We start from the raw sequence: 27058 nt of genomic DNA, 5'->3' as shown, positions 1-27058 counted from the left end.
GTGTTCTACTCAAAATGGGCCTCTGAGATAACAGTGACAGAGGAGATTTTCAATGTCTTTGGGTCATAAAACCTAAAGAGCATTCCAGAGAACATGAGCTAATGGTTCTGTTCTATACCGTACCAGGGAGAGATGGTTCCAGTTTGGAGTAGGAGGGCCAGACACTGGTCTTTACAATGAAAACTGTTGACACAGCAGTAACTGTCTGCTATGTTTTATAGATATCTTTCATACAAATCTTAACCTTTGTGAACTGTTCCTAAGATCTGTGGTTCGTCATTTAGGTTGAGAGGGGTGCATCTTGGCTATAAAAGATCTTTGTACTTTTCTGTTGGTACTTTCAATAGTTCATTAGAGATAGCGCATCATTGAAAGTCAAAAAAGCTATTGCAAAGCTCTTATTATTAAAGATGTAGTTTAAGTATAACTCTGACTGGTGTGTGAAGTTTGTAACTCTCCTCATTTGGTAAAGCAGAAACTTGCCACCACACTAGTTACCTGCTGGTCATCGGGGGTCCAGATACCACAGGTGATCTGGCTCTCCAGGTTGATTTCTGATGACCAGTGTCTCTGGCCGCTGACCGAGCCCACCAGGACAAAGCCATCACGGTAAGAGATGAGAGCCTGGGTACCGTCATGAGACCAGGTGAAGTCACTCACCTACAGGAAAAGGGGAGAGGGGGGGGGGGGGGGGGGGGGGGGTTGCAGAGAGGACAGGTCAGATACTGTACTCAATGAAGAATTTCCATTGACCATGCTTTTTAGCACAGGGCTGCATCTGAAATAGGACCCTATTCCCTATATCAGTGTTTTCCAAATCTAGTCCTCAAGTACCCCCAATAGAAGGTAGCCTAGCAACGGCAGGTAGCCTAGTGGTTAAGAGCGTTCGAATCCCGAAGCCGACTAGTTGAAAAATCTGTTGATGTGCCCTTGAGCAAGGCACTTAACCACAATTGCTCCTGTAAGTTCCTCTGGATAAGAGCATCTGCTAAATGACATAACATTTAAGCACACATTTTGTTGTAGGCCCAGACAAGCACACCCAATTCAACTTGTCATCAAGCCCTCAATGAGTAGAATCAGGTGAGCTTTTCCAGGGGTACAACAAAAACGTGTTCTGTTGGGGGTACTGGAGAACTGGAGATGGGGAAACACTGCCCTATATAGTACACTACCAATGGCCCCTATTTGAGAATAGGGTACCATTTTAGACCAGGACTAGGCTTATTCTGTGTCCAGGAAACTGGCCCATAGTGTATCCCACCTGAGCCCCGCGATCGTTGACCAGCTCCACAGACCAGCGGCCCTCGTACTGGATCCACACAAAGATCCCTCCGTCTGTGTCACAAGTGGCCAGCTTCTGAAAGGGCTCATTCCATCGCACCAGCACCACCTTGAGACACACACCACAAGACAGGAGAACTCAGAATTACATGAGCACCATTTCGCCAGAGAGCCACTGGAATAAAATAAATCAGAAAGTGTGTTAGTCTAATTTCACCAGTGATGTAAAACAAGTCCTAATATCCTGAGTGTCTTAGATAATGAGTTTATCAATTTCCACTTCCTTTCATCATGCTGAGCCACTCAGAAGCAGAGCGAGGCAGAACAACTTCAGTGTCTGTCTTCTTTAAAACGCTTCAACAAGCTAACTCTCAAGTTATACTCCATACTCATGAACACTCTAAGCAGAACTTCACTCAATCTGGAGAGAGGGCTGAGGGATGGGGGGGTGATGATGATGGAGTGGGGCCTGATTAGCTACTTTGGCTGAAGCGCTCACAGAAAGGGGGAAGAGTGTGAGGGAGAGAGAAAGAGATGGAGCGAGTATGAGAGCGTTAGTAGACGTGAGTAGGAGCGGTGCAGCTTGATGACCACAGAGTCAAAATGGATGATCCCACTGGCAACAGTGACTCGCAGATATATGGGCTTTTGCACTGACCCAGATGTCACTGAATAGACGGAGCCGTACGGCACTGTATCTGCGTCACGGCTCTGACCTTTAGGTAGTAACACTGAGGAGGAGGAGGGTTGGTGAACGTGCGACCGATGGCGCGTCTGCTTTGGTCTCATTCTAATCCTTGTCTTTCTTTCCCTCTAGTCTGTTTCTCTTAATCTGCCTCTGCATCACCCACTTTCTGCCATCCTCCCTCGCTCTCTCAATGCATCTAAAACACACTTCTTTCCTTACCTCAATCTCCCATTCTCACTCCCTGTTTGTCTGGTCTTCTGCAGCGTGACTGCCTATTCCCAGAGGTATAATCCCATGCTTGGTGCACCTCTCCACAGACCCAAAGCACATGGAAAACACACACACACACACACACGTGTACAAACAGGCTTTATCAGGGCTTACACTGACTGCACGCCCATCAGATCAGCTCCCCTATGGGCTCAGACCTAGATTACCCCGCTAGGCTCTCTCCATCACTCTCTGCACTCCAAAATAGCACAGGAACCACTTTCACTAGAACACACTGTGTACACAGGTCAGAGTTGAAAACATAACCTGTTCTGGGGTCATGACCTCTGCTCAGATACAACTGAGAGACAAGATAGGCAAAATTATAAAACAGATCTACACAATGTGCAGATTAAGTTCCTGTCCAAGCAAATGCACTGTACTCAGTCAAACACACCTTCAAAAAGGATGTATTCACCAGCTGTCATTAGCCCTCCCAAACAGTGTTGTTAGTATCTATTTGTACATACATAAACCCATCATCTCCACCTCCAGCTGGGCACAAAAGGTGAGCATCTGAACACCCATCCCTTCTACAGCCTCTCCTCACAGTCTAAAGCCTGAGTAATAAGGGGTCCACTACACTAGATTTACAGTGCTCTCCCACCCACTCACTCTGGCATAAATCCTCCTGCAGTACTATAGGCCTGTCCCCAGTACACACCCACAGGGGAGCCACAGCACAATGAGACCAGGCCTGCTGCTTTAGGGCTGGAGATAGAACTGTAGGTCCTTATAATGATAGGTCTCTGTAGGGCAGGCCATTCACACACAGCTGAAAGGACCCCTATCCATCATCAGGCTACAAAGTCACAAGGTGATGTGGGGGCCTCAGGGCAGGCAAAAAAAGCTCATTAGGTTTTCACCGTGATGATGACACTTTGTAGAGGCATGACCAGACTACACAGACAAGGGATGAAAAAACAAATAACCAGACTGTTTTTCTAAAGACTAGTCCAACCATTTTATGTTGGCCTATAGCCTGCTGCCACTGCACCGTCTACAACCTCACTGGAGTGAAACGTATGTCGGCCTGCATTATACAATCTATTACTGCAGTAGTCAGGGGCACAGGCCTGTACCCCTTGATTAGATGGGGAGGAAATACAAATATCTTGATAACAGCTTTGGTTACACACCCACACATATACAGTAACAGACAAAAGTTTGGACACCTACTCATTCAATGGTTCTTTATTTTTACTGTTTTCTACATTGTAGTAAAATATTGAAGACATCAAAACTATGAATTAACACGTATGGAATCATGTAGTAACCAAAAAAGTGTTAAACAAATCAAAATATATTTTATGTTTTAGATTCTTCAATGTAGCCTCCCTTTGCCTTGATGACAGCTTTGCACACTCCTGGCATTCTCTCAAAAAGCATCATGAGGTAGTCACCTGGAATACATTTCAATTAGCATGTGTGCCTTGTTAAAAGGGAATGTGGAATTTCTTTCCTTCTTAATGCGTTTGAGCCAATCAGTTGTGTTGTGACACGGTAGGGCTGTTATACAGAAAATAGCTCTATTTGGGAAAGACCAAGTCCATATTGTGGAAAGAACAGCTCAAATAAGCAAAGAAAAACGACAGTCCATCCTTACTTTAAGACAATCCGGAACATTTCAAGAACTTTGAAAGTTTCTTCAAGAGCAGTCGCAAAAACCAAGCGCTATGATGAATCTGGCTCTCATGAGGACCGCCACAGGAAAGGAATACCCAGAGTTACCTCTGCTGCAGAAGATAATTTCATTAGTTACCAGCCTCAGAAATTGCATCCCAAATAAATGCATCCCAAATACATGCTTCAGAACATCAACTGTTCAGCGGAGACTGCGTGAATCAGGCCTTCATGGTCGAATTGCTGTAAAGAGACCACTACTAAAGGACACCAATATTAAGAGACTTGCTTGGGCCAAGAAACACGAGCAATGCACATTAGACAGGTGGAAATCTGTCCTTTGGTTCGATTAGTCCAAATTTGAGATTTTTGGTTCCAACCGCCGTATGTGTGGTTCCCACCGTGAAGCATGGAAGAGGTGGTGTGATGTGTGGGGGTGCTTGCTGGTGACACTGTCTGGCACACTTAACCAGCATGGCTACCACAGCATTCTGCAGCGTTATGCCATCCCATCTGGTTTGTGCTTAGTGGGACCATCATTAGTTTTTCAACAGGACAATGACCCCAAACACACCTCCAGGCTGTGTAAGGGCTATTTGACCAAGGAGAGTGATGGAGTGCTGCATCAGATGACCTGGCCTCAACCCAATTGAGATGGTTTGGGATGAGTTGGACTGCAGAGTGAAGGAAAAGCAGCCAACAAGTGCTCAGCATATGGGAACTCCTTCAAGACTATTGGAAAATAATTCCTCAAGAAGCTAGTTGAGAGAATGCCAAGATTGTACAAAGCTGTCAAGGCAAAGGGAGGCTACTTTGATGAAACTAAAACATAATATTTTGATTTGTTTAACACTTTTTTGGTTGCTACATGATTACATGTGTGTTATTTCAGAGTTTTGATGTCTTCACTATTATTCTACAATGTAGAAAAGTCAAAATAAAGAAAAACCCTTGAATGAGTAGGTCCAAACTTTTGACTGGTACTGTATACACACACACACACACACAATAGGGGAGAGCGTGAGTGTGCGTATTTAGCCCTGTGTGGGGCTGGGGGGGGGGGGGATTAGTGTGAGCTGGTCAGGCGGCCCGAGGGGGACAGCTGAGTGCCTGGACAGCACCGTGACGCAGCGATTTAGGGGATCAGACGTCATATGGAGACAGACAGGATCAGACTTGGCAGCTACAGAACTCACAAGGCTCAGGGAAACAGCACACTAATACAGGACAGCCCCAGATACAGGCTAAACCAGCATAGTAGCCTAACTTTAACCTGTCCATGGCCCTTTCAAGGATTCTCATTTAAAGGGCAGGAATGGGCATACTCTACCAATATACAGCCACATAATATGAATATTACTACTAGGATATATACAGTGAGCGCCAAAAGTATTGTGACAGTGACACGTTGTTGTTTTGGCTCTGTACACTTTGGATTTGAAATGATACAATGACTGAGGTTAAAGTGCAGAATGTCTGCTATAATTTGAGGGTATTTTTATCCATATCGAACTGTTTCGAAATTACAGCACTTTCTGTATATAGTCCCCCCATTTTAAGGGAACAAAAGTAATGTGACAAATTCAAGTGTATTAAAGTTGTCAAAAGTTTAGTATAAATATCATACCCCCCCAAAAATGCTAACTTCCCTTGTTATTGTAATGGTGAGAAATCATCCTGTCTTAGGGGTATGATATTTGTTCGTCTATAAATGTCTCACTCATTAATCACAATTCCTTCCGGATTATCCGTAATCATGGCAGTATCCACATTAAATGTAGAAGTGTCTCGAAACATTATTCTTAAAAACGGGAGGTCTATGTACAAAAAGTGCGGTAATTTGTCAAAAGGTTCACTCGATATGGATGAAAAAAAAACCTCAAATGAAAGATGACTGTCTATGAGGTTAAAGTACAGACTGTGTATAATTTCAAGTGCTGCAGTACAGCGCCAAAACAAAAAATGTCACTGTCCCAATACTTTTGAAGCTCACAGTAGCTAACATTCAATAAGTCAATAAGTCTATAAGTCTATATATAAAAGCCCAGTATATAAAAACATTAAATAAAAAACACTGCCTCTCCCACTAATAATGGCTTTCAGGTAACAGAGAGGCGCTAAGTTCAAATCCCCTTAACACTAATATCCTGACAACTGCAGGCCATTGACCACTTTTACCTGGAAAGTTGGCAGCAGCAGCTGACAATTGGCAGGCTGGCAGTGAGTGTCATTGTGGCCCTGGACCCTGAATGGCCCCTGCCTGTGACTCAGGGACCCAGCAGAGAACCAGCAGGGACCCACGGAGGACCCGGCCAGCCTCACTGAGGTGGCAAATCAAATAAAGGGACAACAGTACAATGCATAGCCCAAGCAGCCCAGTCAGCAGAAGGGGAGAGGACACTTGTACCGTAGAAATACAATTAATAGAACAGGCATCCCATTTCAAGTTGCCAGGGTTAGAGGTTCCAAGCCATCCTAGTCATTCTATTTCTATGACTGGTACAACCAGTAGAGGAGGAGTGTGGACAAAGGTCTGCTGAGTCCAAGGTTCTCAAGGTGAAGGGGAGTGTTCTTTATACAGGGAAATGGAAATGAGGGCAGGTTCTGCTGATGTGCAAAAAGGCATCTTAGAACAAAGTGAGAACAAACTAACCCAGCTGTGCCAAATGGAGTACACTGAGTGTACAAAACATTAAGAACACCTGCTCTTTCCATGACAGACTGACCAGGTGAAAGCGATGATCCCTTATTGATGTCACCTGTTAAATCCACTTCAAATCAGTGTAGATAAAGGGGAGGAGACAGGGTAAATAAGGATTTTTGATATATGGATTGTGTATGTGTGCCATTCAGAAGGTGAATGGGCAAGACACAAAATGTAGGTGCCTTTTAACTGGGTATGGTAGTAGGTGCCAGGGGCACTGGCTTGTGTCAAGAACTGCAACACAGCTAGGTTTTTCACTTAAGTTTCCCGTGTGTATCAAGAATGGTCCACCACACAAAGGACATCCAGCCAACTGGACACAACTGTGGGAAGCATTGGAGGCACATGGGCCAGCATCTCTGTTGAACGCTTTCGACACCTTGTAGAGTCCATGCCCTGACAAATTGAGGCTGTTCTGAGGTCAAAAAAAGGGTGTGGGAAGATATCATTGCCCTTAGGAGCTGATCTAATATCAGTATAATGTTTTTGCCCCTGATGGTCATTATTAGGATTGGGGGAGCGTAAGCTGATCCTATATCAGATCCAACTCTCTGGTTTTCAGCAACATTTAGATAATTACAATCAGCACCCATCTAGGCAATATTTAGGTCTACACACAGCAATAAAGACATGCACTGCACAACAAAGACAAACCATGTTAAAGAGGTGGTTGTCCAATACCTTGTAACTCAGTGACAGAAGAGCGTTCTCCTCAGTGACCCTCTCTGTGATGGGAACTAAGGACAGACCGCCTGAATCAGCCAGCACACTATAAAAGTAAAGACGCAGTCAAGCGTCTTACAGAATACAGACAGAGCAGACATGGAGAGGGACACACACACACACACACACACTCCTCCTTTCCCCCAACTCCAGCTCTCCTCTGTCTCAGGGTCTGACGTGACATTAAATCAGACCCGGAACTCAATTAGAGAAAAACGCTGCGCTAGGACCAACGCAGGGGCGCGGAGGGGGGGGGTGTGATTTGCGGCCAGACATCAGGACAGGACTTCGGGGTAGGTATGGAGATATTTTATGGGAAGATGGAGCTTTGAGTAGGGGTTTTATTAAATATCGATATCTGATAATATGACTGGTCCTAATGGAAGGTTAGGATGATTAGAGTAGCCACTCGCAGACTAGTGGGATTTGCCTGGTTTTACCATGGAGTTGGCAGGGTTTCCGCTATCACTGCATTGGCGGACAAGACCCCCTTCACACACACATATCCCTGCACCTGAGAAGAGACGAATGTGAATTGCATAACAACGTCCTCTCCAGGGATAGATTTGCAGCTAAAGCTGTCACTAAGCACGCTGGCCTGTGACACCAAACACAGGACATGCCACTGAAGCCAGGGTCACTCACTCTCTTCCTTCCTGAAGGGGCTCTGGAGTGAAAACAGAGAGGTAGAGGCATGTAGGGTTGGGCGATGTCAACTTTTCTCCTATTGTGATTATGTACCCATAAAACATTGTGAGATATATGATTCTTTCAGCCCCATTCGCCACTGCCCACCCCCAAAAAATTGTTAGTGAAAAGAATAACAATAATTAACAAAGACTCAGCTAAAACGACAGTTGGGCTACAGCGCGAAATCTAATGCAACTTTATGACAACACCTTCATAGGCTAGAATATTTTGGAAATAAGCTACTGTTCATAACTTCAACATGTCTTAAAGCTAGTATGATAGGCCAGTAGGAGTAATGAGGATGGGTTATTGGCCATTTGGCTTTCACCCTCGCATGGATCATTTCTTTCTTAAGCTTAAAGTTGTAAAAAATAAAAAAATCTATCAGCTTTTGATATTGTTTGATTTGTCTCATTTTTATTGCTCTGGCTACTTACGTTTTTAGGCTATTCAAATTACTTTGAGATGGAACGCCATTACATTCCTTGTTTGATCTGTAGAAAGCTATTCATAAAACAATGAAGCGCAGCCTTCAGTCATATTCATATCAAATGGAGAAGGGAACATAGGCTACATAAAAATAAATACTTACAAGGTTTAGGCTATAGCCTAATGCCCATGCATCAGACAGAGAGAGAAACAATATCTTTCTGACTGGACATTTTGCGCTGCTTTGGTGGGCTTCTCCGCTCTGTCTGGCCTACATTCCTCTCTTGTGTTCTGTAGGCTATATTAAAACATATTTATTGAAATAGGCTACAGCAAATAGGAATAGGCAAATTACTCGGAACGTCACTTGTGCACTACCAAGTTCAAATAGGCTAAACCATCATCTGTCACCATCACCTGCCAATTCATGATGTCGTCACCGTCGACAACTGATGTCTATCATGTCTAATTACGCCCAACCCTAGAGGGATGTAGAAAAGAGAGGGGTGCTCAAAAGACATGAGGGGAGAGCTGCCGGAAAGAGGAAGACAGATTATGGGAGGAAAGAGAAGGAGGGGGCAGTAAGCAGGAGAGAGGGGTGTCAGAGGAACATGAATGGGGTGCTACAAGAAAGTCACAGAAAGCAGGTAGAAACCGAGAGAGAAGCATGAAAGAAAAGAGGATAGGCAGAGCTAGAGACATAAACCCCCCTGAAGTCTGAAAAGCAGCCAAGCCTATGCCCGCAATATGAAATGGTATGACTGTATGCAGATATAAACCTTGATTTAAAGCAGGGTACTGCCAGAGACCGCACAATACGATACTATCACAATACTTAGATGGCAATATGATATGTATTGTGATTCGATACTGTTATTTTATTGCAATTTGATGTTCCAAACATATTGTTTTGGAAACATATTGTTTTGGAACACCTTCCTAATATTGAGTTGCACAACCTTTTTCCCTCAGAACAGCCTCAATTCGTTGGGGCATGGACTCTACAAGGTGTCCCTGTTCCACAGGGATGCTGGCCCATGTTGACTCAGTTGTGTCAAGTTGGCTGGATATCCTTTGGGTGGTGGACCATTCTTGAGACACACGGGAATCTGTTGAGCGTGGAAAAACCCAGCAGCATTGCAGTTCTTGACAGAAACCAGCACGTCTGGCACCCTCTACCATACCCCAATCAAAAGGCACTTCAATCTTTTGGCTTTCCCATTCACCCTCTGAATGACACATACACAATCCATGTCTCAATTGTCTGAAGGCATAAAAATCCTTCTTTAACCTATCTCCTCTTCTTCATCTACACTGATTGAAGTGGATTTAACAAGTGACATCAATAAGGGATCATAACCAACTGAAAGCTATGTCATGGAAAAAGCAGCAGAAATAAAAGTGCTGAAAACATGTTGGCTAACTATTTAAAAAGAAGATGGAGAACAAGCTATAGAATGAAAAATACCGTAGTTTTGGAGCAGGTACAGTTGTCTAGCGCCAGCTAACTATAGTATAAAAAAAAATATATACAACTTTTTTTTTATCAATACATCTGCCTCAAATATCGATATATCATATAATTTTCCCTCCCCATCACTACCATGCATCCATTAGGACCGATTAAGACTGTATGAACTTGACCCATCTAGTGTATCATACCATAGTAAAGGCTAAAGAAGAGAGAGAGATGTTCTGAGGTTATTCAGGTTGCAAATATAAACATTCTGTTACCAGCATTATTCTGTAGACAGTTTTTGCCATGACCTCAGATCTGTAAACCAAGACCAGTTTGTGCAGTGAAGAGGCTGGTAAACAGGTAGCAGAGGAAGCAGTGTCCCCAGGGTCTGGTAGTATAGGTAACAGTGCCCCCAGGGTCATGTATGTCTCTCTGTAGAATGCTTGGTCGGTCTGAAACATGCAATCACACTACATAACACTGGGCTCAGGGCAGGCATGTTGAAAAACAGACTCCAGACTGAACCCATGGGTACTGGGAGGTGTGTGTGAGAGTGTGTGTCTGCACCTTGTCTACTGCTGCAGAGGGGCTTGAGATGGTGTGTCACACTTCAAAAACCACAAAGTTAACACACACCTTGCAGCCTGGTGTGCCTCCATAAACCTTCATTTCAGAGTCTGCAGTGACGGTCCACAAAGGATTTTTTCCTAATTTCTTATTTTTAGCACCAAAAGTAAAACGGTCCCCTTGAGATTGGCACTATTAAGGTTCCTACATCAGATCAAACACAAAACACACACAAAATAGAACAAAAAGCCAAGGCTGTGTTGTCATCAGAAGGACTGATAGGACTCCCATTGGGATTATAGGCCTGCTGCTACATTGAAATTAGATTGACAGTCATAACATCTATTTTTATCATTTTTATATTAAAATACAGACACTCCCACAATAAAAGGCGCTGCTTCTTTTGAATTGTGTTTTAAAATTAGTCTCAAAGCAGACAGAGTGTCGCTGCTAATAATAAGCTGTTTTACGGTCTTGTCTATTTGTACTAATCTGGGCTTTTTGTTTTGGTTCAACATGGATTTGCAGTGAAGATGGTGGTGTTAGAACAGATTAGATGAATCCATCTTACTCCATAATAAACACATCCCATGATGACACTCAATGAGGTGGACATGGAACATCCCAAAATCAAGCTGACATGAGAGGACTGAGGACCTAGCATACACATGAGACAGCCCAATAGAAATAAAGCAAAATAAGGTTTATAATCACATTATCTACCCCTTTACATCTCCCTGTGTGTCTGTTTTACATCTCCCTTCAACTATGACTATCTTGGTTTCTCCCTCTCTCACAGAAACAAGTAGGCTGCCCTGCACAGACTTCTACTTCCATCTCCCTCACTTTGAAGTGACAGAGCCTGTGCTCAAGCCACAACTGATGCAATCACCAGAGCAAGTGTCTCATCCCTGGATCTTGATGCTTTTTCTCTGGCCTGCAAACAGACTCTCTTCCCCTTTCTCGCCCTCTGCACCTCCCTCTTCTAACACCTACTCTTATAACCTTTCATAATTATCTCCCACTCCATGGCCCTCTATACCCCTCTCCACTCCCACCTCTACTTCTCTCCGCCCCCCTAGCTTAGGGTAAATAAACAAACGTTAAATCTGGGAGGTGGGAAAAATATGACGACTTTTCCATTACCTTGACATGACTTCTTCAGACACTCATATTCTTAAATCTAACAATAGGTGTGTAGGTGGGGCCACTGAGCTCTCCTGCAGCCTCTCCTCTCCTGCCAGCTTAAAGAGATTCTCCAATAGTCTTGCATACTTTTTAGCCAGTAGTTCTGAAAGTAGCACTGACTCACGAGCCAAAAGTGGTCCCTGTAAAGTGCATCAAGCCACATACAGTGCCTACAGAAAGTATTCACACCCCTTTACTTTTTCCAAATTTGTTGGTGTTACAGGGTGGGGTTAAAATGTATTTCTCATTTTTTGTCAATGATCTACAGATAAAAAAATAAATACAATTTAAACAAAATTAATAGCTTGATTAGCTAAGTATTCAATCCCCTGAATCAATACATGTTAGAATCAACATTGGCAGCGAATACAGCTGTCTTTCTGGGTAAGTCTAAGAGCTTTGCACACCTGGATTGTACAATATTTATACATTATTTCATTTTTTTATTCTTCAAGCTCTACCAAGTTGGTTCTTAGAGAGCTACTTTCAAGTCTTGCCATAGATTTTGAAGCAGATTTAAGTCAAAACTGTAACTAGGCCACTCAGCAACACTCATTTGGGCTTATGTTTTAGGTTATTTTCCTGTTGAAAGGTGAATGTCTCCATGTCTGTTGGAAAGCAGAATGAACAAGGTTTTCCTCTAGGATTTTGCCTGTGCTTAGGCTGGACAAAGTAGAATTACTGTTTAACGCATGACCCACCTTATTTTCAACCACACCCCGCAAAAATCTAAATAAAACGGAATGCGTTTGAAGTGATGATGCACCGCCGAAAACAGCTAGCATGTCCAGCAAAGTACATCGCCAGTGCCACACACGCACACACTTCATGCAGATCAGCAGCTCCACAATGATGTGACCAACTGGCTCCAAAGTGGGGGCTTTTTGTGGAAGCCAGACGAGACAATCCAAGAAGGATGTCGTGAGCAAAGTTACTGAGCTGGAATTTAGTCAAGCTTGCTCTTTATAGATTTGCTTCAAATTGAGCATGTTATACAAAAACATTTTTTGATGATAGAGTATAGCCTATGGCTGGATTTGTATTTTTTCCAATGCTACATTAATTTGGCCCGCCTTAACTTGACCCTCTTTCTATAAGGCCTAGTCTATGAGAGGCCTAATCATATTTCTATGAATAGTTTGTTAACGCCTATAGGCTATAGATATGCATTCAGGTAATGAACTCATTATTATACATCAACATTTTTTTGGCAATCATTCTTGAATTAGATATAAAAAAAATAGTCTACTCTATTACCCTATACATCACATTAAATAACGAGATTAGATTGAACTTAAAAAAAAAAAAAAATGTTATCAGGAATAAATTAACTGTCACAAGTTATACTTCCCACTGTGTTTAATTTCTCATGGTTATAACATTGTAACATTTTTATTCTTTTTAAGAAAAATAGTGTAGGTTTTCACATGGAATAATATAACTCTTGAAGCTCACATTAGGCCTAGGGCCTGCACAAGTGTCGAGGACAATGTGGTAAAGTACTGTTATTCCTAATCCACTTAATTGTTTTTATTTATTGTTTAATAAAAAATAAAAACATGCGCTCGCTCGCCACACTTTTCTAGGGAAAATCCGTTAAACAATTTTGTCTGGCATTAGCTATATTACGTTTTTTTTCTTCTTCATAAACTCACTAGACCTTGCCGATGACAAGCATACCAATAACATGATGCAGCCACCACCATGCTCGAAAAAATGAAGAGTGATACTTAGTGATGTGTTTGTGTGTTACCTTAGGCCACTACTTCACTATCACATATTTACAATGCAACATTCATGCATGTGTGTGTGTAGAGTGTCTGATGTGTATGCGTCTGAGTGTCTCTTCACAGTCCCCGCTGTTCCACAAGGTGTATATATATATATATATATATTTTTTTTTTTTTATCTGATTCTACTGCTATAGAGTTCAAATGTAGCCAAGCCTCTATGTAGTACTGTGCGCCTCACCATAATCTGTTCTGGACTTGGGACTGTAAAGAGACCTTTGAGGACATGTCTTGTGGGGTATGCATGTGTGTTCGAGCTGTGTGCTAGTAGTTTAAAAACAGACACCTCAGTACATTCAGCATATCAACACTTACAAAAAAGTAATGAAGTCGATCTCTCCTCCACCTTGAGCCTTACATGCATATTATTATGGTTAGCTCTCTGTGTACATTTAAGGGCCAGTCGTGCTGCCCTGTCGGAGCCAATTGTATTTTCCCCGAGGTCCCTTTTTGTGTCACAAGACTGAACAGTACTCCAGGTGCGACAAAACTAGGGCCTGTAGGACCTGCCTTGTTGATAGTGCTGTTACGAAGGTAGAGCAGCGCTTTATTATGGACAGACTTCTCCCCATCTTAGCTACTGTTGTATCAACATGTTTTGACCATGACAGTTTACAATCCAGGGTTACTCTAAGCAGTTTAGTCATCTCAACTCCAAAGTCACTTTCCACATTATTTATTACAAGATTCAGTTGAGGTTAAGTGAATGATTTGTCCCAAATACAATGCTCTTAGTTTTTGAAATATTTAGTATTAATTTATTCCCTGCCACCCATTCTGAACCTATGCAGTTCTTTGTTATGCTTGGCAGTGATTTCACTCGCTGTAGTAGCTGATGTGTATAGTGTTGAGTCATCCGCCTACATAGACACACTGGCTTTACTCACTTTACAAAATTCTAAATTACAATGCTTTATAATTTCATCAGTTATACTTGGATGTGTAGTGTCAGCGTTTGCTGCTGGCATGTCATGCCTAAGTTTGCTAATCTTGCCAATGAAAATCATTAAAATAGTTGGCAATATCAGTGGGTTTTGTGATGAGACATCTGATACAATGAATGATGGAGCGGAGTTTGCCTTTTTGCCATAAATTTTATTTAAAGGTGCTCCAAAGCTTTTTACTATCATTCTTTATGTAATTTCTGTTTCATAGTGTAGTCGTTTCTTTTTATTCAGTTTAGTCACATGCTTTCTCAACATGCAGTTTGCCAATCGGTTGTGCAGCCAGACCTAATTTGCCATTGCTTTGCCTCATCCCTCTCAACCACACAATGTTTATCCTCATCAATCCACAGGGATTTAACAGTTTTTAACAGTAATTCTCTTAATGGGTGGGTGCTTATTAGTAACTGGAATAAGCAATTTCATAAGTGTCAAGTGCAGTGTCTGGTTGCTCCTTATTACACACCACAGACCATAAATATTCTTCACATCAACAACATAGGAATCAGCACAAAACTTGTATGACCACAAACACTATATTAGGCCCATCCTTTAGACCTTCTGTTTTCCTAGACATGGCTACTACACTGCTCAAAAAAATTAAGGGAACACTTAAACAACACAATGTAACTCCAAGTCAATCACACTTCTGTGAAATCAAACTGTCCACTTAGGAAGCAACACTGATTGACAATAAATTGCACATGCTGTTGTGCAAATGGAATAGACAAAAGGTGGAAATTATAGGCTATTAGCAAGACACCCCCCAAAACAGGAGTGATTCTGCAGGTGGTGACCACAGACCACTTCTCAGTTCCTATGCTTCCTGGCTGATGTTTTGGTCACTTTTGAATGCTGGCGGTGCTCTCACTCTAGTGGTAGCATGAGACGGAGTCTACAACCTACACAAGTGGCTCAGGTAGTGCAGTTCATCCAGGATGGCACATCAATGCGAACTGTGGCAAAAAGGTTTGCTGTGTCTGTCAGCGTAGTGTCCAGAGCATGCAGGCGCTACCAGGAGACAGGCCAGTACATCAGGAGACATGGAGGAGGCCGTAGGAGGGCAACAACCCAGCAGCAGGACCGCTACCTCCGACTTTGTGCAAGGAGGTGCACTGCCAGAGCCCTGCAAAATGACCTCCAGCAGGCCACAAATGTGCATGTGTCAGCATATGGTCTCACAAGGGGTCTGAGGATCTCATCTCGGTACCTAATGGCAGTCAGGCTACCTCTGGCGAGCACATGGAGGGCTGTGCGGCCCCACAAAGAAATGCCCCCCCACACCATGACTGACACATCGCCAAACCGGTCATGCTGGAGGATGTTGTAGGCAGCAGAACGTTCTCCACGGCGTCTCCAGACTCTGTCACGTCTGTCACATGTGCTCATGTGCTCAGTGTGAACCTGCTTTCATCTGTGAAGAGCACAGGGCGCCAGTGGCGAATTTGCCAATCTTGGTGTTCTCTGGCAAATGCCAAACGTCCTGCACGGTGTTGGGCTATAAGCACAACCCCCACCTGTGGACGTCGGGCCCTCATACCACCCTCATGGAGTCTGTTTCTGACCGTTTGAGCAGACACATGCACATTTGTGGCCTGCTGGAGGTCATTTTGCAGGGCGCTGGCAGTGCACCTCCTTGCACAAAGTCGGAGGTAGCGGTCCTGCTGCTGGGTTGTTGCCCTCCTACGGCCTCCTCCATGTCTCCTGATGTACTGGCCTGTCTCCTGGTAGCGCCTGCATGCTCTGGACACTACGCTGACAGACACAGCAAACCTTTTTGCCACAGTTCGCATTGATGTGCTATCCTGGATGAACTGCACTACCTGAGCCACTTGTGTGGGTTGTAGACTCCGTCTCATGCTACCACTAGAGTGAGAGCACCGCCAGCATTCAAAAGTGACCAAAACATCAGCCAGGAAGCATAGGAACTGAGAAGTGGTCTGTGGTCACCACCTGCCGAATCACTCCTGTTTTGGGGGTTGTCTTGCTAATTGCCTATAATTTCCACCTTTTGTCTATTCCATTTGCACAACAGCATGTGAAATGTATTGTCAATCAGTGTTGCTTCCTAAGTGGACAGTTTGATTTCACAGAAGTGTGATTGACTTGGAGTTACATTGTGTTGTTTAAGTGTTCCCTTTATTTTTTTGAGCAGTGTATATTGTGATCATCCAATGGATTTGGATAATGCTTTAAAAGCACATTTCTGCAGCATTAGTAAAGATGTGATCAATACATGATAATGATTTCATTCCTGTGCTGTTTGTAACTACCCTTGTAGGTTAACTGATAACCTGAACCAGGTTGCGGGCACTAGTTAGTGTTGCATTTCCCCCAAAGATAATGCTTTGTATTCAGTACATAAAGTTTTAAAAAATTGCCACATTTATTGCAGTTTTACTTTTGTGCCTTGTTGCAAACAGGATGCATGTTTTAGAATAGTTTTATTCTATACAGGCTTCCTTCTGTTCATTCTGTCAATTAGGTTAGTATTGTGGAGGATAGGGATGCACCGACATGACATTTTTGGCCGATACCGAAATCCGATATTTTCCTTGCAAAAAAAACAACGATACCGATAACTGATATAAAACATTTTTGCTGCCTTTTAAGCATTCTAGTACGGTTAAATAGTTAACACACACACACACAGCGGTCTAAGGCACTGAATCTCAGTGCAAGAGGCATTACTACAGTCCCTGGTTCGAATCCAGGCTGTATCACATCCGGCCGTGATTGGGAGTCCCATAGGGTGGCACACAATTGGCCCAGCGTCGTCCCGGGTTTGGCTGGGGTAGGCCGTCAAGGTAAAAAACAATTTGTTCTTAACTGACTTGCCTCGTTAAATAAAAGGTTACACACCAAAAATATATTTTGTTGGCATTTACGTATGTCCCCATTACCAGTAAAACATAATCAAAACCTATTTATTTCACTAACTTTCTGTGCTGTTTTGTTGTTCATTTGTTCAGTCATTTCATTCTCAACCAGGATTTCATCATACATGTCGAGCAGTGAAGATTTAGTTCTGTCTGTCCATAGTCTCTTCTGTCGTGGGTCCTCTTCCTCGGTGCGCACTGTCACTGTGCCCGTTTCCATCTTATCCAGCTGTGTATGTAACATTTCACGTAAACCCTGTTTGTCTGCATCAAAGTAGTGGTCCTTGTACCTAGCATTGAGCATGGTCGCGACACAGTAAAGAGGCTCAGATAGAATGTCACCGAATCTCGTTCACAGCCTCGAGTACTTTTGTAAGTTAACCCCACGGTTTGTGTCGGCAGTTGTTGTTCAGGAGTTTCAATGCCATGACAGAGGGTATCACGTCTGCTGTAGATGCAGTTGATGAGCTTATTTCTCGAGTCAGTTGTTCGAATGGCGCTAGGAGTGTGTTCATGTTTCCAAGTTGCAAACATGTTCTCAAATGCAATTTAAAAGGCAGCAGTGGTATGAGAACCAGCACATTCTTGAGCATGCAATATGGCTTTCCTCAGTATGAAATCCTCATCAACTCACTGTGCTGTCACTCAGCATGCTCATGGGGCTGGTCCAAATGTCAGTCGTGAAGCTAATAGCAGTGACGCCCATAGCAAGTAGCTCATAGATGCACAGTATTGTTGAAGCATACAACTCCGGTAGGGCAACATCTGAAAAATAGTGTGTATCGGGGCTCGACCAGTCGGTGAAAGCCAACATCATCCACGACAGAGGGCGGTTGATTGTCATGGGCAATGAATTCCATTATCTTGGCATCAATGGATTTCACCTTTGAGTTGTCTCGCTGAAATTGTCTTACTCTTTCAGATGACTGCTCAACTTCTTGCTTAATTGTTGGAAGTGTGCCCTTAGTATTTTTCTGTTTTTGTTCTGTGTAGCGTCATTACATTAGCGTCATTTGTTCTGTGTAGCATCATTTGTTTTGTGGTGTCATCACATCACCTACTTACGTTATATAGATATGCACATCAGCTTTGACATCGGTTTTTCACATCGCCGTTAAACTAGACAGACAATGTTGGCATTTTTAGATTATATTGGCCGATTCCAATATGCTCACCAATATATTGTGCATCCCTAAGGGAGGAACTACAATGTTTTTGATCCATTCTTAGTTGCCTATCACAGCCATTAAACTCTGCAACTGTTTTAAAATCACCATTGGCCTCTGTGTAATCCCCGAGGGGTTTCCTTCTTCTCCAGCAACTGAGTTAGGAAGGACGTCTGTATCAGGCTGTAACACAACAAAATGTGGAAATAGTCAAGAGGTGTGAATACTTTCTGAAGGCATTGTATGTGCACCATCTCGTGGCTTTCTCGCTCTGCTGTGTCCACTGAGGCATTGGACCTGCCCCGCAACTTCATTGGATAATGCTGAGTAGGCTTCTTGCTAGATGTCACTCAAATGCAAGGGGCTGAAGCTTATTGGCTAGGACTCAAATTGCTAGGGGCTGGCCCACATGAGGGGAAATGTGGGGAATATGGCACAGCACAGCTTCAAGAAAAGTTGCTTTCAAACTAGGGATTTCGTGGCCAATTGAGGTAAAACAGTAATTCTGCTCGTAGATTACGCATGTATGAACTACACATTGACACATCCAGTGCAAAGAGGGAGATTTAAAAAACACTTTTAGTCGCCAAAGTACCGGAACATGTCTTTAAAAGCATTTCTCTTTATTCCCTACGACCCACTCCTGTCCAGGATCCAAACAACTCATCCATTCAGATCGCAGAAAACACTGAAGGACTAAACTACCCGTAACTGTCGCTGCTCTGGTGATTATGACCAATCTAATCTTGTCTGTCGTAGTTATTGACCTTTACTGTTCTGTTTGAGCTCACATTAGATTTTGGCCTATTACATTCTGTGAGGTGTCCTATTTAACACGAAGGTACATCATTACCCACGCTGACAAAGTACAGTGGCACAGATGCCCTTCCCATAACTGCTGATAAAGTGGATTTTCCTGTTCAGGCCAGCAGCCAGTCGCATAAATATAGAGTGAAGACCCTGGTCAGTTGGTCATGGGAGTCGGTTCTCTGCTCTCTTCACTACTCATCAGAGCGCTGATGTGATGCGAGTAAGCACATTCGTCCTAATCTGATAGAATTCATTAGGCAAACTCATTTCCACACTGTCAGAGACACCGAATTATGCGCCCGGCTACCAAATTATGGATTTTACATTTCCCAAAGCATATGCGTATTTATTGCTTTTTAGGAAATATGGTCTGGGGAAGGATATTACAGACTTCATTACTAGGGAAAGTGTGAAAGGGGGAACTGTTGTTTCGGATGAACATGTACTTGAATGAACATGACTGGAAGTGGGTAAAATGAGAATCAACCAAAATCCTTAAAAACACACAACTATTGCAAACCTAATTCAACAACCTCATAAAAAACATTGTGTCAGTTCAGGTACGTGGAGCTAGATAGCTGCATTCCCACGGGCCCCGGCATAGATCATTGCAGCGCGGTCAACATTTTTCATGCTGCATGTGGGAGCGGGCGGTCAGACAGACAACTTTGGGATTAAAAAATGTTTTTGTCGCCGCAGATTAGATTACACAGGATAGGTGCAGTGAAATGTTTTGTTTTACAGGGTCAGCCATAGTAGTACGACACCCCTGGAGCAAATTAGGATTAAGTGTGACAGACAGATTTTTCACCTTGTCGGCTCGGGTATTCAAACCAGCAACCTTTCGGTTACTGGCCCAATGCTCTAACCCAGTGGTTCCCAAACTTTTTAATAGTCCCGTACCCCTTCAAACATTCAACCTCCAGCTGCGTACCCCCTCTAGCACCAGGGTCAGCACACTCTCAAACGTGTTTTTTTGCCATCATTGTAAGCCTGCCACACACACTATACATTTATTAAACATAATATGAGTTGTCACAACACAGCTCATGGGAAGTGACAAAGAGCTCTTATAGAACCAGGGCACAAATAATAATAAATCATTTTGCACTATTTAGCCATCTTACATATAAAACCGTATTTCTTCATCAAAAATTGTGAATAACTCACCACAGGTTAATGAGAAGGGTATGCTTGAAAGGATGCACATAACTCTGCAATGTTGGGTTGCATTGGAGAGTGTGAGACTTAAATCATTTCCCACACACAGTCTGTGCCTGTATTTAGTGTTCATGCTAGTGAGGGCTGAGAATCCACTATCACATAGGTATGTGGTTGCAAAGGGGATCAGTGTCTTAACAGCGCGATTTACCAAAGCAGGATACTCTGAGCGCAGCCCAATCCAGAAATCTGGCAGTGGCTTCTGATAAAATTCAATTTTCACAGAACTGCTTGTTGCAATTTTGATGAGGCTCTCTTGTTCAGATATCGGTAAGTGGACTGGAGGCAGGGCATGAAAGGGATAACAAATTCAGTTGCGTCATCCGTTTCGGGAAAGTACTTGCATAATTGCGCACCCAACTCACTCAGGTATTTCGCTATATCACATTTGACATTGTCCATAAGCTTGAGTTAATTTGCACAAAAACAAATCTGAATGCAGACAGAGAAGAGCTCCAACTTCTTAATCATAACCTCAATTTTGTCCCACACAGTGAATATAGTTGGGGAGAGTCCCTGTAATCCTAGATTCAGATCATTCAGGCGAGAAAAAACATCACCCAGATAGGCCAGTCGTGTGAGAAATCATCATGCAAGTGGTCAGACAAGTGAAAATGAAGGTCAGTAAAGAAAACTTTAAGCTCGTCTCATTTTTTTTTTTTTATGTGTCAATACTTTGCCCCTTGATATCTAGTGCACTTCTGTATGTTGTAAAAGCATTACATGGTCTCTCCCCATATCATTGCATAGTGCAGAAACTACACGAGAGTTCAGGGACGTCTTTCAAGCTGTCAGGCATTCTCTTGGCAACAAAAGCCTCTCGATGGATGCTGCAGTGTACCTAAGTGGCATCGGGGAGCAACTGCTTGCGTTACCACTCCACTATGTCTCCCTGTCATGGCTTTTGCACCATCAGTACAGATACCAACACATCTCGACCACCTAAGTCCATTTGATGTCACAAAGCTGTCCAGTACTTTAAAAATATACTCTCCTGTTGTCCTGGTTTCCAGTGGTTTGCAGAAGAGGATGTCTTCCTTAATTGACCCCCAATAAACGTAACGGACATATACCAGGAGCTGTGCCAGGCCCGCCACGTCTGTTGACTCATCCAGCTGTAACGCATAGAATTCACTGGCTTGTATGCGAAGCAGTAATTGTTTCAAAACATCTCTTGCCATGTCACTGATGCGTCGTGAAACAGTGTTGTTTGATGAAGGCATTGTCCGTATAGTTTTTTTGTCCTTTTCCCCCAGTATTGTCCCAGGAAGAATTTAGTCCTCCACAATAGTATGGGGCTTGCCTGTCCTAGCGACTCGTTAGCTCACCATATAATACGCTTCTAGCACCTTCTTATTAATGGTATCTGATGCTTTTATACATGTCTTACTACTTGAAAGTCGTCTTAATTCTCGTTCAAAAAAACTCCTGTAGCTTATTTTTCAAATTGGCATGTTTTGTTTCATCAAGTTGTGATATATGTGCAAAAGTACTAACACATATAACACACCGTGGCTGAGGAAAGTCACTACTTCCAATATAAGTGAACCACAAATCAATGTAGTTCTCATCATATTTGCGCCTCTTCAATCGGCCAACGTCCCTGTCTGTTGTTCGGTGCTTTCCCAGGTAAGGGGGCAGTAGCTCTTCGACTGCATCAGATTCACAACTGTCAGTGTCCATGCTAGCTGGGCTAAAAACAAATGTAGAATTACTGATGCTAAGCATTGGATGTGCTCGTGGAAGCAGAACAACTTGTTTCGTCAACAGGTGCAGGTGTAGTACTGCTGGTAGTAGCAGTAGTAATGTTACCAGTAGAGCTGGTATGTGTCTCTATAGACCAGGCCTTAGTTTTTTAAACCATTTTCGAGCAAACGGAATGAGCAGAAGCTACGTTTGGCTACATATGGACCGTTTGTGGAATTCCCGCGAGAGAGTAACGGTTACTGTGATTGGATGTTAATTATTTGACTAGGCTACCTGTATTTGACATTGTGTTGTTATTTCGCTGAACACTAGATGGTTTAAATGAAACGAGGCTGCTCAGGGGAGAAAAAACCTCACCCAAATGTATAGCCCCGTTGGGAAATATAAATGGACTGTTTGAAAATGAAAATATTTGTTTTTGTAAAAAGATACAAATAATTTAAAAATATATATTTTTATAAATGTGAATCACATTTTTATTTGGCATACCCCCAGCGGCATTATGCGTACCCCAGTTTGGGAATACATGCTCTAATCCCTAGGCTACCTTCTAGGCTACCTGCCACCGCCCTATGTCATGACTAGGCTGCAGTGCAGTTCACCAGTGTGTGGAAATAAATATTTATAAATGGAAAGAAGTGGAGGGCAGTCAACCAACGTGAGTAGAGGTGCAATAAATATTGATAACCCATTTATTTGTCTCTGCCTGCAAATCTTCCAGCGCCTAAAGGGTAGGCTATAGGCTATGCAAAACGTAAGAAAAAGTGCAAGTGTCTGCTCTCATCATTCTTGCTGCTTCAAGTTCAGTAGCCATACCTCTCCTAGTTGGGCGTGCGGGATCAGGTGAGTGTCTGTTATCTATTAAATAGACTGGGATATATGCATGGCCAGAGAAGCACGGGGCAGTTATTTTCTAAGAAAATGAACTTCCTAAATATGATTAAGCTATAATTTAGTAGGGCTGGGACGATTCCAGTAGTCGCAATAATCGTTAGTATCATGGCACGGAAACAAAACACGAAGCCCGATTTAGCAGCCCTAATGTTAGAAACAAACATTATGTTGTCATAGTCACATGTATTTATTTTCCAAGATATAGCACACAATATTGGTTGATACTTTGGTGCCGATGCTATATATATTGAGATGAAAATACTGTGATTTTATTGAGATTCGACGTTTCAAACATACTGCTCACCAAATGTCTGCTGCAGAGGGAAGAGAGAGCCATGAGAAACTAGTTTTGGGCCTCCCGAGTGGTGCAGCGGTCTAAGGCAATGCATCACAGTGCTAGCTGTGCCACTAGAGATCCTGGTTCGAGTCCAGGATTTGTCGCAGCCGGGAAACCCATGGGGCGGTGCACAATTGGCCCAGCGTCATCCGGGTTAGGGGAGGGTTTGGCTGGCAGGGATGTTCTTGTCCCATCGCGCACTAGCGACTCCTGTGGCGGGCCGGGCACAGTGCACGCTGACACAGTCGCCAAATGTACGGCGTTTCCACCGACACAGTGGTGTGGCCGGCTTCCGGGTTAAGAGGGCATTGTGTCAAGAAACAGTGCAGCTTGGCTGGGTTGTGTTTTGGAGGCAGCACGGCTCACGACCTTCGCCTCTCCCGAGTCCGTACCGGAGTTGCAGCGATGACAAGACAAGACTAACTACCAATTAAATACCACGAAATTGGGAAGAAAAAAGGGCAACAAAAAAACTAAAAAAAAGATACTAAAAAAAATATTTAAAAAATATTACAATAATAAAGACTTCTGATATAGCCCAGTAATACAGATAGCCTATATTATGATATAAATGGGTCACATGAGAAACTCTGATAATTGAACCTATTTCTTGGGTTCATTTTGCTCATTGTGATATTGCCTATAGGGTGTAAAATTGCTGGAACCATGGCTGCCAAACGAGCTGCGTCACATATGGCTAAAATAACATTTGTGGGACTGTGGTCACGCTCAGGACCAGTTCTTGCAGGAGTCAGTCAGTACTTCAGTCACTGTAGGGTTCCGCTCTAGTCAGCTGCTTTGTGGAATACTGACACAGCAGCTTGGTCCATCTGAACCACAGTAACCAACAGCCACTCTCCTCTCTTTTACACAGGAAACACAGTAATACGAGCTCACTGACAAACAATACCGTATATGAGAGTAATTAAATTGGTAATACAATGTTACTTTACCCAGACTACAGCATTTGAATGATATGAAACAAACTATCTTATGTATTATTAGATATTAGAAATCATGAAAAGCAAGATAAAAAATATTCTAAATACTTATGACATTTAGGATTCTATACTAACATTACTTCAATGTGCACATTTATAATCACAAAATAAACATATCTATTACCTCACTATTGTGTCCTCTCAGGTTGAAGTTGATCCTCTGTGGGGTAGTCCGATCCCTTCTGCAGTGGCTGGATGTGAACGTTACCCCGACAACCCCTCTCCCATTCCCTGTGGCAAGCCAGCCCTCCTCATAGTAGCGCCGCCGGCACACCGGCTTCTCCTTCTCGCTCTTGGGTACCCGGCCCTTCCATGACAGGCAGAGTATGTTGGAGTCGCTGCACAGGACGGGGCCATGCTCCACTGCGGCGAACATGCCTGCCGACCGCAACTCGTTCCACGATGAGGTATAAGAATCCTGTAGGTCGCGCCTTTTGGAAAGAATGGTGGTCCAGCTATGAGCGCTTCCACTCCGCTGCAGGCAAACTCGTGTCGGCGCCGTGGAACAGACGCTGCATATTATTTGACGTTTTGGTAGTCTATTTAGGTGTTTGTTCCCATACGTTTTTAAGAAAATAGTCTGATCAGTTGTTGATCACCAAATTATCTAAATAACATGGTTGGCCAGTGGTGATTTCATAGAAGATTGCATAAAAGTTCAAAGGCACACATTCAGGTCATTTCGATTTGTTAAATCAGTAAGTCCTGTCAATGTGATACTGACTCCATGAGTATTGACCACGGAGGTGAAAGATTAAAGTATTGGTCTATACATTGCGTACTACCAAATGTTATCCATGAACACATTTTTTTTTAACTTAACATGAAGTGGAATTTTATAACTACAGTAGATCCGATCACAGGATAAGAAAACCTATTTTCCTTTGTTTGCAGTCGTAGGCTACAGTGCTGGAACAAGTTGGCAACTCAAAGCCAACTAAACTAACAACTTTACAAAGCTCCTCCAACAACTTTGAACTATGCAATAAGTTCATAAAAAACATTCATTCTTGGAGCCTTGATTAGCCCTGTAAGAAACAAATTTGTTGAGTGCATGTCAAAATGCAAATGTCAGAGCACTAAAAAAAACTCAGAATGCAGGCATCAAATCTCAATTCCAAACCATCCACTGCTTCAATCTGGAGCATCCGATTATTCTGAATATGGTCCAATTCGGTGTGGCATCACTGCTGAACCGAACAACTGTTCTCCATGCGATGTATGAAATGGGACTCCTCACATCAGGGCTGTAATCATGAGTCCAAAACAAAATGTTTTGCAACTAAAACGAGAGTTTATATTGGACAAACGCAGGTAGGGCCCTCCACGTTACGTTTGCGTGCGTTTAATAAACGTTTTGCAAAAGACTTGTTGTAATGAATAAACCCCAGCTGTCAACCCCAACCCGTGGGAGTGCTGCTTCTCCCAGCAACATCATTATGTCACCCAGCTTGCCTTCCAATCTATGTCGGGGATCCCGTCAAGGAGTGCTGTGAAAAATTGAGAAAAATAAACATTTTATATTGGGTGATCAAGGAGAAGATCAAGGAGAACTGATACCCCTGAGAAAATACTGCAGCAATAAATATGCTAAGACCAGCCCAAATGCGCCGTTTGTGTTCACATTGTTGAGACTCAGAGATAAATCTGAGATAGAAATCAAGAGCGCGAGAATGCATGGCGAATGGTCATAAAGACCACGACGCAAAAGGACAATAAAAAAACGACAAATATTGTTCGGCTGTGATCTGTGAAGCAACTCGATGGGAGGCACAACATTGGAGCCTTCCTTTGTCAAAAGTATTGGCCATCCCGTTCGGTTTACAAATCATTGATTCAGACTATGTTCATATATATTGATACATCAGCTAGTTAACAGCTCAGTGCCATAATTATCCACAACATAGCTATTCGATTTCCAATAAATAGCATATCCTTATAAACCCCTGCTAACTAACGTTAGTTTCCAGAATCAAGTTGGTTTAGCACCATAAACTGGGGATATTTCTTTATATACAAGTATTTGATACTTTGGTCTTTTGGCAGCACAGCCCAATCAGTGACCGTTAGCTAACCTTAGCGAATAGCGGGCTAAATAACAGTGACCATATAATAATATCAATCCATTCTGCTAAATATTGGCAGCATTTGCATTAGCCAGCTAGCAATTTAGTAGCTTATTCATTACATACCTAAAGCGGGTAACTAAATGATTAATTACCTAGTTAACTAGTAAGCCACAGACAGAAATACCGGCATTGTCCCATTTTATCTGGACATTTTACAAATCACAAAACTAGCTAGCTAACGTTACCAACCACTAGCATCGGCATCTTCACTGTAAATTGGTTGGCTAGCTAGTTAGCTTACGTTAGCTAGTCAGTAGCACGATAGAAAACTAGCTAACTAGCCGTTTTGTTTTGAAAAGACTCGTTTGTGTGGCTAATTGTAATAACAGCAAGGGAGTAGGTATCGTTGTCAGTCTGCTAAAATCATGTGAGACCTAACGTCAATATCGCTGGATAAATATCAATGGACAATGAGAAACCGCTTACCTCTCGTCTCCCTTCCCTTGTCTTGTCTTGTGTTGTTGCTGAATGTACAGGGCAGGGCCTGTGCTGGGGCGCGTTCAGTAGGACTCAACGTTTTGGAACGTTCAGATAGAAATAGGCTATGTAGAACAA

The 27058-nt window shown here is 42.9% G+C and overlaps 1 protein-coding gene across 2 annotated transcripts in view; it reads right to left on the bottom strand.

Annotated features, from left to right (window-relative positions):
* Window positions 1–27058, bottom strand: part of tulp4a (TUB like protein 4a) — a 65093-nt gene extending 38035 nt beyond the window's left edge. The window contains exons 1-4 of one of the 2 annotated variants that reach the window (XM_055885225.1): window positions 26930–27058; window positions 24499–25864; window positions 1265–1393; window positions 499–660 (exon numbers count right to left, since the gene is read on the bottom strand). In XM_055885225.1, coding sequence (XP_055741200.1) covers window positions 499–660; window positions 1265–1393; window positions 24499–24750 — 543 coding nt within the window. In that variant the 5' untranslated portion in view covers window positions 24751–25864; window positions 26930–27058. The remainder of the gene's footprint in view (window positions 1–498; window positions 661–1264; window positions 1394–24498; window positions 25865–26929) is intronic. The other variant, XM_055885226.1, reaches the window with a different exon arrangement.

The sequence above is a fragment of the Salvelinus fontinalis genome, chromosome 27 (assembly GCF_029448725.1).
Source record: "Salvelinus fontinalis isolate EN_2023a chromosome 27, ASM2944872v1, whole genome shotgun sequence".
NCBI lineage: Eukaryota > Metazoa > Chordata > Actinopteri > Salmoniformes > Salmonidae > Salvelinus > Salvelinus fontinalis.
Note: the sequence above shows the minus strand (reverse complement) of the source record. Positions and strands in the feature narration are given on the sequence as shown.